Below are 12,430 nucleotides of genomic sequence, written 5' to 3' on the forward strand. Positions count from 1 at the left end.
TCGAGGTCAAAGCAAATCATGTTGGTTATACTAAACTAATTTAGTTTGTCAGATTATGAAAAACTCGTAGGATTGACTCAGAGTTAGAATTACTTAAAAAGATGCATGCAAATTGCTATTTAAGAAGTGAACTAACTGAGTAATCCTGCTTGGTGTAATCCCCCCACCTGGACTCCAGTTAATGAAGGCAGCCATCTAACTTAAGGACACTGTATAGTTCAGGGGTCGGCAACCTTCGCTATCAGAAGAGCCATTTTTGGCAAAAAAAAAAAAGTAAATAAATACAAATTTTAATAAATCTGTCTGAATCTGCAACATATTTGACCCTTATAATGAAGATAGTACAGCCTATTAAGTCTTAATGAGCCTGTCAACATTACTGATAGGTCACTAAAGAACATTCATCACTATGTTTAACCACAAGGTGGCTCTGCAGTGATAATCTGGTTCTTTAAAGGGCCAGTGTGTAATATTTGGCATGGTTTATTGTCAAATCTGAATCTGAATCTGAATATTCTACCCATTAATATGTTTATATAAGTGTATAATCGCTATAAAATAAAATTCGTTTGGTTTTCGTAGCCTTATAATTATGCTTTTATATATATATATAGCAAGGGCCTTGCTTTAGAGAGGTCGCCATTTTGCGCCGCCATGTATGTACGGCAGACCTAGAGGACAATCCAGCCAGCCAGAGAGCGCGTTTTGCGTGTATAAATAAACCAACGAAGACAGCGGAAGGAAGGAAGAAGGAGGAGGAAATAGCAGAGAGTGTTAGTAGTTCGTCGATAGAGAGTAGTGAAAAGTTTTTTTAGTTATAAAGTTTGCAAATGGACCACACTTACCACGCAACAGGAGAGAATGAACCCGAACCGTCATCTGCGAGGAAAAGAAGACGCAACTTCACTCCTTGTGATGCACTCTCTGCGGCGCTTTTCCTCCTGGTGATATATCTCCCCAACGATGGTAGCAGTAGCACCGAATCCTATTCTGTGCATTCAGCCTCTCTTCTCACCCGCTCAGCATCAAACACATGGAGTTCCTCATCTGTATGCTCCGGCTCAAACAGGTATGGCTCTGAGTCTGTGTCCACTACAAGAAACTCAAAATCGCGTTCAAAGTCGTCCATTGCAGCTACTATAGTCCGGAGATATTGCTAGGCTAAATAAACAGCTGAGCTCTGTTTACAGGCTACGCTGTCAGTCAGTGTGCGGGCTGGAGATTGGCGGAGCAGAGAGGGGAGGGGGTGCCCGCTAGGTATCATAAACGAGAATGTGTGTATGGAGTGTGTGTGTTACGCTAGAAGAGTCAGAGTTTTGGACGGAGTCTTTTACCCCCTGGAGTGTTACCGGAGTTTTTGGAGTGCTCAAATAAACTGGCCTTTTTCATTACAATATCGTAACATGGTTTAGATTTCTAAATAAACATTCACTTCGTCGCTAGATAGACCTACTCCTGAAAAACTCGTGTCTGCGCAAGGCTTTTTGTCCCTATGAGGCCACTGTCATTTACCTGATGAGAGGGGTGAGTGAGTGAGCCCTGCAATCTAGAATTTGACCACTGATGTCACTGTTTTCAATGGTTTTCAACCCATTTTACACACTGGGCCTTTAACTTTGCAGTGTTGGTCGTGACAGCAAACAAAGTTGTTAAAGACCTATTAATGTCTCTATTTTCCTCCAAGACGTTTCTTTTTTTGGATTTGGAATCAAGACTCAAGACTAACCACAGCTATTAAGGTTCAGCAAAATTTAGAGGAAAAGCCCCAGGCCGTGTGACATGTGACACACATTGTAGTTGACAAAATGTTTTTTTAAAAAAAAATTCTGTGTAAAGGCGACACATATTTACAAATGGAGATTGTCAGGATCATGTTTGGCCTGCAGCAATAAATAAAGCAATAATAAATGTGAAAAAATTAACTGTTATTCGTTTATAATTTCTTTTAGTATTTTTAATGTATTTTTTTCTTGGTTTAAGTTTAGTTTATTTACTTTATTAATCCCCCCGAGGGGAAATTCAATGTTTTCACTCTTGCTTGTCAATTACACACAGGTCCGAAAGACACACACATGCACAAACAGGACCTATACATGCACAAAGTGGAGAGATGTCAGAGTGAAGGGGCTGCCCTTGGTGAGGCGCCCCGAGTGGTTGGGGGGTTCGGTGCCTTGCTCAAGGGCACTTCGGCAGTGCCCAGGAGGTGAACTGGCACCTCTCCAGCCACCAGTCCATGCTCCATATTTTGGTCTGGATGGGGACTTGAACAGGCGACCCTCCGGTACCCAACCCAAGTCCCTATGGGCTGACCCACTGCTGCCCCCGTTTATGTATAACCTATTAACAAGTGGGTAATTATTGCAACAAGTTTAATTTAGCCGCATTTTTTTTTGTTGGCATGTGAATTTTTTGAATGATATTTTGTTATAATTTAATATGTACATGCAAATTAGTAACACATGTAGTTTGAACTACTTCTTCTAAGTAGCTTTAGTTAACCAAACTAGATTTCTACTTAGGGTAGCTTTGCTGTAGTTCAACTTCTTCCAGGGTGAAGTAATTGAAAGCTTGCAAAGCTATGCTCTTGAAGTCATGACGCAGGTATTCCAGGTGTCTGAGTGCCACAATGATACAGAACAAGAACACTGTTCTTTCAAAGCTGTGTTAAGCCTAATAATTAAGTCAGAGTCTGAACACTAGAGGCTGTTTTTGTGTTCCTTTGTTAAATGTGGAAAGATGCTCAACTTAAATCTGAGTTTAAGACGTCTACGTACAAGCAACATACTTCAGAGGTCAGGCATGATCCAATAACAACTTACACAAGTGTGACTGGAAACTTGAAACCTCTTCTAAGACTGAAACTTTCAGTGACGCAGGAGACTTGAATCCTGTGGTAACTTTTGATTGGAAAAATATTTGACATTGATTCTGAGTACTGTAATGAGGGAGAAAAGGTAGTTTAATGAGGTTATTGAACTTTTTTTGGTGTAAAAAACAGACACAAATCATTACTTTAAAGCAGAGTCTAAATCTAACACATGTGGAGGGGATTTTTAAATATTCAGAGTTTGAGGCAATACTTAGCCTGCCTGGCACCATCTTGTTTACTTGTTATTGTTCCTGCATTTTATGGTTAAACTTTCAGGGAGATGAAGGTTGTTACACACAACTATAAAGCCTGTAACGCAATGTGGCTTTTGTAATGTTGGATAGATTTTCAAACTAGAATAGAAAATTATATAGATGGCACATTTTCCATATGTAAATCTATAGTGAATGTGCTTTTGACAGAATATGTCACTTTATAATCCAGTTTATATTATTTTTCTACATTACCACCGCCTCTTTTCCTAGTTTTTACTTATATATTGCATGTTATTTTACATCATTATTGTGCATTATTGTAACATTGTTGTGCATGTGTTATTGTGTTTCATTATTTAACGTGTGTGTGTGTATATGTGTGTTAAGGTCTGTATGTAGGGTACAATATTACTGTAAGACAATAATGCACTTTAAAAACCTTCTGCTTTCAGGTTGCAGATCAAGTCTTCAGGGATTGAAGTCTCAAGTAAGTCAATAATATGTCTTGTAACATAAGTCCGATTTAAGTAAAGAGGCTCAAGTCTACAGCTGTGGTTATTGTGCATGTTCATCTGAAAAACAGGAGGGCAGGGTCTGAATAGCTGCTGCCATTAAATAATATTATGCTTTGTTGGCAAAACACTGATGCAGAACCAGTTTCATTGTGTTCTTCAGATGAACTTAAAATGACATTACATATCAGGCTTCCATCCAGCCTGGTTTATGTGTGCTTGTTTTTCCTCTGTGCCTTGTTTTATGTAATTACAATCAAGTCTTAATTCTTTTCCACTCTTCTTTTACTTTGCACTGAAACTGAGCTGTCACGCTGCACCAAAACAATTTCCAGCAACTATGTTGCATGGCAATAATAAAGCATCAACATAACAGAGTTCTTGAGATGTTAAGGAAGTAATAAGGTTCAGTCATGTTGTTAGATACTGCCCCCTTTAGGCCCCATGCAGTAAAGTCAGACAGTTTCCAACCACAACATGCAGCATGCTGTGTACTGTATTCCCACTCTGGGCCTTATTGATATACATATATTCAGTGCAATAGTTGCTACATATTTATACAGGCAAGTCTGTACATATTTAAATAACATATAGGATCGTAGGAGGAGATGTGCACACATGCATACATGCATTTGCATAACACAATGCAACACTGCTGTTTTCTCAGTCTCCATCACCCACTACTCAAAACTTTACAGCTATTTTGTACCTCTTACCTCAGGTTATATATGTAGCCCACTTTTTCATATTTATTCATTTCATATATACTATACATACTATATTATATTATGTATAGATAATTCTACATTACATGTGTGGCATCCACTTATCAGAAGATCAGCGGTTCGATCCCCGGCTCCTCCAGTCTGCATGTCAAAGTGTCCTTGAGCAAGTGAGTCTTAAAACTATCTGTATTTGTATAAGTGGAAGGTGTATATAGTGTATATAGCTTTAGATTAATTTATGTATTCTATTTTTATTGTATTTCTGTCATGTTTTGTGTTTTATCTTGTTTAATTTCTTATCTTATCCTGCCAGGACCCTCTTGTTTTCCTGCTCATTCTTTCCTCTTCTTCTGAGGAAATCATACTTCCAATGCACGAAAAATCACCAAACTTTGCGCAAAGGTCCAGTCCTATGCCAGATGTGCTCAGCTCCAAAGACAAGTCAGTAGTCCTGATGGTGGTGCTACAGCAAGCATCTAAAGTTCAAAACTTTGAAATATACAACAAATCGACCGTATGTGCTACAACTTCGCAACTTTTACCAAAATGTAGCCCCAATACTGAAGAAACTTTTGTACATTTAAACCTATTGCAAATTATGAAGTTGATCACTCTGTTTTTTCAAAAACTGTAAAACTTCTTAAACCTATCTCCTCCCACAATTTTTACTCAATTGACGCCAGACATGCTACAGAGCATCTTCAGACTGTCCTCCACAAATTGTCCTCACAGATTTTTGATTTGTCAAAAATTGAGCCTACAGTGCATCAAGATTGACTGTAAACAGTACTGTAAAAATATACTTGCAAATTCTTGCTAAATAAATTTTCAAAGTTCATGAAAAAAATTGACAAAATTTTGGAGTCATGGTAGATGATGTTTGGCATATATCAGAATTTTATATCAAAAACTGAATTTTTGACAGCATTTTGAATTTTGCTCTCATGTGAACAACTGGAGTCAATGCAAGAATGGCATTTTTAAACATCAGTTTTTCACTTACAGAGTAAAACAATCATTGTTACAAAACAAATTACAACATCTCCATGCTGTCTAGATGCAACATGTGTATTTTCAGATTTTTGTCTTGATAACTGAATTTATGACAGCAGTTTGAAATCTGCCTTGACAGCTGCTGTCATCCTGGTGGCTGGCTTAGTCAATTTGTGAAACCACAGCTAAAACTTATCCCTTGATAAGTATCTCAGTCAGATAGAAAGTGCTCCTTGGTGTCAGGGGTCAAGCCACAACTGATGCAAAATGTATATTGTAATGGCAACATTCTTGTTGTCTTCCTATTCTGCCTCTTGTTGCTCAGAATTGCCTAAATTTGCTTAAAATTGCCTAAAATTGCCTGGCCCTGACTATTGCTGCGCAGCAGCTATAATCTTACCTTATCTTATCTTATTTTATTTATCCTTTATTTAACCTGGAAGTCCCATTGAGATTGAAAATCTCTTTTATATGAGAGACATGGCCGAGGTAGCAGCCAATCAAAACACATTAAAATGCAATTTTTTTTAATCTTATCTTTTTTGTCTCGTCTCGTCTCGTTTTATCACATAATATGTTATCATGAATACATTTACATTGGCAAGAAAATGAGAAAAATCAGAAAAATAATAACTTTATTTGTGTACAAACATTTATTGTACTTCAGTATAAAACTATGTCAAACAGGCAGCGGCAAAACTTTAAGTCTTGAGTGGTGGATTCCTAATACTAACACTTTCACTCTATAAAAATCCCAATAAAGAAGACATTTGCAAACCCACAACAATGAAAACACTTTGTCAATAATCACATTATTGATACATTTCTGCAGGTTGAACCACATATGAAACATTAAGTGGCCCTTTTTCTCATTTAATCATCAACTGAGTTCTAAGACGTAGCTTTAAGTTCTGGCAGTAAACAAGAGGAGAGGGCATGACATGACTTGTCGATACAAAATTATCAGCCAGGCTTCTGGTAAAAGTGAAAGGCGTGTCTACAACATGGGCGCAGCTGAATAATAATAAAAAAGCATCTACTCACATACACTGTACATATACATACATAAACAAATATTGTTTGTTTAATGAGCGTGTGAGTGGATAGTTATTCCGTTTGAGTCAACAATAGTGTGTCCTTTCCTTTTTTCTCATGTTACAGCCTCCGATCAGAAAGTTGGCTGAAGGACAGAAAGAGAGACAAAGTGGTGAAGAGAAACAGCAGGCAGAGATTGGGAGGGAAGTGGAGATACAGTTACATCGGGTCACTGGACTTAAGCCTATCAGATTATCAGCTACATTCTTCTCACACAGCTCTCAGCGACAAACGGACTCTTCGGCTAGAAAATAAACACGTGCTACATATGCTACATGCCTTTTTTGTTTGGCTGCCGTTAAATTTTATTACTGTAAACAAGGCAAACTCGACCACAACAATGTGAGAAGCAGATCTCTCTTACTGGTGTGTGTATGTGTGTGTGTGTGTGTGTGTGTGTGTAATGGAATGTACACCTTCCACCTGGAGGGAAATGGCATGCACTCATTGGATTATGACCTCAAGAAGCAGGTTACATAAATTATTATTTAAGACCACTTTCATGCCTGTCCTGATCTAGAGACCCAGTTTATGTGAATAAGTAGTGGACACCCTTACATGTTTCATACGCAGTCACACACTAAAACATACTGGATGAATTCTTACCCATTTTAAGTCAGACAAGGTGCTCAGCACTGGGTCAAACTAGCAACGACCCGGTAGAGGGTAAAGTAAATGTGCTCTATGTGAAATTGCTGGTACCACTTTCTAATACCGTTTATAAATGCTCCATAACTTAACCAACAGTCTTTATAATGGGTAATATACAGTGTAATTCTCTTTAAGTGATGACCTGTGCTCACCTTGTAAAGGATTTTTCAACTAAAGGTTGCTGTAAGGGTATAGCAAGCAGGTCAGTATTGTGAAAGAAACCCTGTCAGGGTGATGCAATACCCTGGCACCAAGCGGAGGGGTCTTGAAACACCCTGAAGGAGTTCATTTTGCAGTAGAAATTCACTCGCTGTACATTGTCCTGCTTATTACACAGCTACTTACAAAACTAATCAATCATTTGTAAGAAAATATTGATTTAAAGGTCCAGTGTGTAAGATTTAGGGGCGCTTAGTGGCATCTAGTGGCGAGGATTGCAGATGAAACTTCTCCCCCACTGTTCAGGAGGTTCTTACCGAATTATCCGCAGAGGTCTCTTCCTCTTCAAACAACCAGACAAGCTGATTAAAACACTGAATAAAGCAGTGTTTCTTCTACACTGTTTGGCATGTCGGAGAAGGGTCGCCAACCCCTTGCGAACTTCAGATCCAGGAGTTCAGGAGGTTTTTACCAGGAGCTGAATTATCCACAGAGGTCTCCTCCTCTCCAAAACAAACGAACGTGGTGATTTAAACAGGTAAAAACAGTAAATAAAGCAGTTTCACATTTAAAAAAAAATCAGTGTTTTCCGACGCTGCTTATTGTCGAGGGACTGCTAACTGCAGTGATTGAAGCAAAAATGCGAATGTAGAGCCCTATCTAGAGCCAGAGTTTGGTTTGTCTGTTCTAGGCGACATGGCGATCCGTGTGAACCAGGTCCGGCTTCCTGTGTAGCTATAAACTAAGGTAATGAAAACATTCTTATGTTCAGGTGATTATGTAAAAAAGAAAACATATTATATTATGTTCCATTTCTGCCAATATATCCCCCTAAATCCTACACACTGGACCTTAACAATGATTTTATATCTTTCACTAAATGTCTTTGATTGGAAATGTATCAGTAGAAGCAGTCTGCTATTGATGCATTGTATTAAGTATTAAACAAAGCTGTGTAACAAGCATTAATTAAGGGATTGGCAACATTTGTGACAGCATTATCACCAAATAGTGGGGTTAAAACACAAGCCAAATTATTTCTTTTACAACCTGGCAACCCAAAATGTGTGCTTATGTTCTCCTCTAGATTTGTGTGTCTTCAACTGTAAACATAGTTTTGACCTTTAACACAGGATTGTATTCTAAATTGCAGCTGTGTGATAAATGTAGCATGCACAGTTTAATCAAATAAAATTACAAGTAAATATATATTTACTATATTTATTTTTTAGGCAAAAATGTTAGTAAAAGAACTGCTTTTGTGTTTCTGGGGAATTTTTCATGTGGCCCCAACATGTATCTTTATGCAAGTTTGAGCAGAAGCAAACACGCCAAATCTTCATGTCCTCTGAAGTGTCAGCTGAAATTGGCACACACAGGCAGTATGTGCAGAAACTGAAGGAAATGATGATGGGCATGTAGACACACAAACACTGGACACAATACGGTAAAAAACTGAGGCCAAAAGTTGGGGTTTTCACAAACGAAAGCCAGGAGTCGGTATCGTCTATACAAAACATATCTCAGTCGAGGTCTCGTAGCTTTTTTCCAGTCTCTGTAGCATTTTTGCAGCTGTACAGCCATTTGATAATCCTCGCATTGCGCTCAATAACTGACGTCCCTTGACTTTTCTTCTTATTCAACTTCTCCTCCATCAGTCCGTCGCTGTCACCACTGGTCCTGGAGAAGCCGTCGTCCGATGTAGAGACGCTGACACTCCTGATGAATATCGCAGTGTCATCTGAGCGTGCGGAGAAGTTCTCCCTCCCCAGAGACTCGATAACCTCACCTTCCAGCCCACAGTACTTGAAAAAAGCATCAAAGTCTGCAAAGTTTTTGGAGTACCTGGAGCTGATGTCAGAGTGGGAACGGCTGACCCCTTTGCCAGACCGTTTTTCAATCTCAGGGACCGTCAGGAGACCAGCAGATTTCTTCCCAGCACCAGCTTTCACCTTTGTCCCAGAATCCCTGTTTTCTTTGCTGTGCTGCTCTGCTACTCCATTCCTCTCTGACTGAGAGGTCGCCACACGCCGGCTGCATTCCTTTGCCGTTCCCTCAGGTGTGGTGATTTTTTCCTCGCTGCTCTCACACTCCTTATCTGTCACCTCAGGTAACGAAACATTTTTATTCACAGAGCTGGGCAGCAGCTTACGTTTAAAATGGCGCCTCCGGTCACTCGCTGACACTCGCAGTAAATCACATTTCTGTCTGTAGAGCAGAAGAGAGTCTGGTCGTTTTTTGGAGCTGGACCGACGTACCTCTACTGGCGATCTGGGGATTTGTGCACCACATTCAGCCTCTTTTGGGTCACTCCCTGGGACAAGATCCCCACCATGGTTTGAGCTCTGGTGAGAAGACGCAATGCTGCTCACAGAGGCCAATCCAAGACTGATCGCTGGCTCCTGGGTCGAGTTGACCACCTGTTGGCTTTTGACATATTTCAGTTTACTTGCAGCAAGCCTCTCCACAGCACTCATGCCTCCTTTTGTCTCACTCTCCAGCTCCATTTGCTTTCGAAGGTACTCCGGACCCTTCTCCAGGATTTTTGAGGTATCGCTGCTCGCATCCATTGTAGTTTTATCAACATTCAAACAGTTATTTCCAAAGAGTAGTTAATCCTTTAAGGTACAGTCTGTCCAGTGTTAGAGGTAACAGATTCCATTCAAGCCCGTTCTCTGCCTGAGCATGCATTACAACAGGAGCCTTTACCTTGTCTGTACAAACCCACATCACATTACCCCACCCATCCTGCTAGTTTTAACCAAACACAAGCCTGTTCAAAGTACACCTGATACCATCACAAGTGGGAACACTGAAAGCTGACACTGCTGCTGATTTTTTTCTCTTGTCCTGGAAGAAACATGGGCCTTTATGCTTGTTGCTCAATACAGGACAAAATCTGACACGATCCCCTTCCACTTAAACTGGTTTCTACCTTTACAATGAACTCTCCACTTACCGTTTATCCACTTATTTACAGTACCACACTCTGACTCATCAAGGAAGCTCACTGCGGGCTATCATGCAAATGTAATTGTGCAATAAATGCTTCCCCAGCTTATTCATCCTTGAATGAAGAGCAGTGTGTATGATGTTGCCCACTGTGACTGTAGGCAGGCAGATTGTAGTCATTAACAGGATGCCAACGCCATCTGTGCCATCAAAACAGTGTTGTGCAATTCTAAAGACTCACAGAGGAAAGACAATCAGGTTATTATTACCACCGCCAAAGTAAGGTAATGTTTTTGGTTTGGTTTGTTTGTTATCAGCAGGATCATGGAAAAACTACTGACTCAATTCTTATGAAACTTGGTAGAAGAGTGTAGCATGTGCCAAGAAAGAACTGAGTAATTTTAACTCCAGTAAACACCGTGAGATAGGACGTTTGGGGTTGGGGGAATGAATGGCACACATTTTGAAATCCAGTAGATATTAGTAAAGTTTAGAAGTGAGAAAGCAGCCAACTGTAGAAATACGATGACTCAATGTCACAGTGCACGTTGATTTGTTCCATTAATCCTCTGGAGTAGCCTGTTCATGTAGTGGCTCAAACTTCAAACAGAAAGCAGCTGTTATTGAGCACTTAGGGTAAATTGGTTTCACTTTTTCCTCAGCCTATGGTGTGGCAATCCTGTCTCCTAGAAATTACGTTTGTATGTTGCTAAATTGCTTTATTAATTATGTTGTTGTGGCAACTTAATTGCTGCCTGGATTATGTTAAGAGTGTTTACTGTATGTACTATGTGGCCCAAGGACAGCGATGTGCAAAGTGCAGGACCTTGACACCAGAACCTTGTGTTTGCGCTAGAGATGCAGATCTTGCGGATATATCCACGACATCCGCGGGTGGGTGGGCCAATAAAAATTAACATTGTAATTAATTTTGGGTGGATTGTGGGTGGATTTGTCAGTTATATTCGTATTTAATAACCTTTATTTATATAAATGGGAGGGGACTGCACACTCCGTAAAACAGGGCACAAGAGGACATGACTTACTTCAAAGACTTTTATTATTGCAACAGAGCAAACAGTATTAGGCTAGAGTAATTTTTACATTAGAAATGTGACCACATTTGAAAGTAGCCTATAATCTTTTGATTGTTTAAGTCAAGAAAATGCGCCTATATGAAAAGCGAATGAGCACGAATGGCTGGACATAATTTAAATGTAAATACAATAACTTAATGTTTGGCGCGGGTTGGGTGCAGGTGCGGGTCTCTAAATTTTAGAAGATAATTACTTCGGATGGGTGGCGGGTGGATGATTGATGAGTGCATGAGGATTCGGGTGCATTCAAATGCCATCCGCGGATCTCTAGTTTGCGCCCAGACTCCGGTCTTAGGCTTAGGCACCAAAAGCGCTTTGCTTACAGTTAGGGATGGACTGTGATTATGGTTACATTTTCATTAAAAAAACTGTAGTAACAAAGACCTGTTTTAAGGCCCAGACGTACCAAAACAACATTAAAGAACTAGTGGCAATGAAGGCCAACTGTTGCTCTTCCTCACCTCACCAGTGTCTCAGCCAAAAAGTTGCAGTTGAACAAACCGCAGATTACAACAAAAGGCCAACTAGCGCATATGTTCTGTGCCTGCATGAGAGGAAATAACTCTCCATACCAGCAGATGGCTGTAGTCTGCATTCGTCATTACAAAAGGGAAACTGGAAGACCAACAGAGCAGATTCAAGATGCTAATTAGCCAGTTAGCACATGAGCAACACCACCTGATGTTGAAAGAGCAAATGATATTTATCGTGTTAGTGAGCAGTAACACAAACAGTTACGAACTGTTTTTGCTAAAGAGCTTATGATTAAAAACATAATCTTACCCCTATGACTTTAGTCATTTGTTTACTTTCCTCACTTCCGTTTCTCTTCTCATGCACTAAGTTGTGTAGCCAATCAGAGTGATTTCATTCACCAATGGACTATGATGTCTCCAAGGACAATTCAATATGCTGAAAACAGTCAAAAAACACAAACAAATATACGACAAAGGCCGACTACTACCAATGGTGCAAGACACACTACAAAACTAGGTGACAGATGCTCAAGGACAGCTCTACATTTAGTGATGGTGGACCATCGGCTTGGTGAGTCAGGGCCCTTTGCGATCTGCAAGGTACACTAATTAGCAACCTTTCCTCATCATGTTAATGAAAAGTGTGATTTGCTCTGCATTACATTTCCCTCAAAAACGTATTTGCT

The 12,430-nt window shown here is 39.8% G+C and overlaps 1 protein-coding gene across 1 annotated transcript; it reads right to left on the minus strand.

Moving 5' to 3' along the window:
- Nucleotides 1-5,932: 5,932 nt before the first annotated feature.
- On the minus strand, nt 5,933-10,108 carry fam110c (family with sequence similarity 110 member C). Its single transcript, XM_033648037.2, has one exon. It carries the CDS (start codon nt 9,787-9,789, stop codon nt 8,743-8,745), a length of 1,047 nt encoding a protein of 348 aa, XP_033503928.2. The 5' UTR covers nt 9,790-10,108; the 3' UTR covers nt 5,933-8,742.
- Between the last annotated feature and the right edge of the window lie 2,322 nt (nt 10,109-12,430).

Source organism: Epinephelus lanceolatus, chromosome 13 (genome assembly GCF_041903045.1).
Source record: "Epinephelus lanceolatus isolate andai-2023 chromosome 13, ASM4190304v1, whole genome shotgun sequence".
NCBI lineage: Eukaryota > Metazoa > Chordata > Actinopteri > Perciformes > Serranidae > Epinephelus > Epinephelus lanceolatus.

What these genes read in the sequence shown, in the direction of transcription:
- fam110c (XM_033648037.2), bottom strand. Translation starts at nt 9,789, where the DNA reads ATGGATGCGAGCAGCGATACCTCAAAAATCCTGGAGAAGGGTCCGGAG.